The sequence below is a fragment of the Penaeus monodon genome, chromosome 30 (genome assembly GCF_015228065.2).
Source record: "Penaeus monodon isolate SGIC_2016 chromosome 30, NSTDA_Pmon_1, whole genome shotgun sequence".
Taxonomy (NCBI): domain Eukaryota; kingdom Metazoa; phylum Arthropoda; class Malacostraca; order Decapoda; family Penaeidae; genus Penaeus; species Penaeus monodon.
The window spans coordinates 17222586-17222940 of record NC_051415.1 but is presented as its reverse complement, the minus strand read 5'-3'; the positions used below and the strand labels follow the sequence as shown (position 1 = coordinate 17222940).

At 56.3% G+C, this 355-nt stretch overlaps 1 protein-coding gene across 1 annotated transcript in view; it reads left to right on the top strand.

Moving 5' to 3' along the window:
- LOC119592568 (cytokine receptor-like) overlaps window positions 1-355 on the top strand; it is a gene marked incomplete at both ends in the record, with an annotated part of 15448 nt that overhangs the window by 7580 nt on the left and 7513 nt on the right. Inside the window, 1 exon segment of the mRNA XM_037941445.1 lies at window positions 46-232. Within this exon segment, the coding sequence (XP_037797373.1) occupies window positions 46-232 (187 nt within the window).

Sequence of the window (355 nt, the reverse complement as noted above, 5' to 3'; positions counted from 1 at the left end):
TACCAGCCGTAACTTTAAATATAGAACCTGACACGTCTCCCAAAGGCAAAGGTGGGTAACTACAGCAACAGCAGCATCCGGGAGGAGGAGGTCGCCGTCGCGTACCCGGGGGTCGCCTACGAGTTCGAGGTGAGGCTTCGCTCGGGCGGCCGCCCCCCCGCCGCGCCTGACCTGTGGGAGGACGGGTGGTCGTCCGCCGTCGCCCGCGCCGCCGTCGAAACGCGTCCAGTGGGTGAGCTCTCGGAGTGTGTTAGAGCTGTTTAGAGGGAATGGGTTTATACTGAGATACACAATAATTCATTGCTTTCGGAAAAAAATACCTATTTATAAATCTGGAATTCTGCTGGACAAAGCT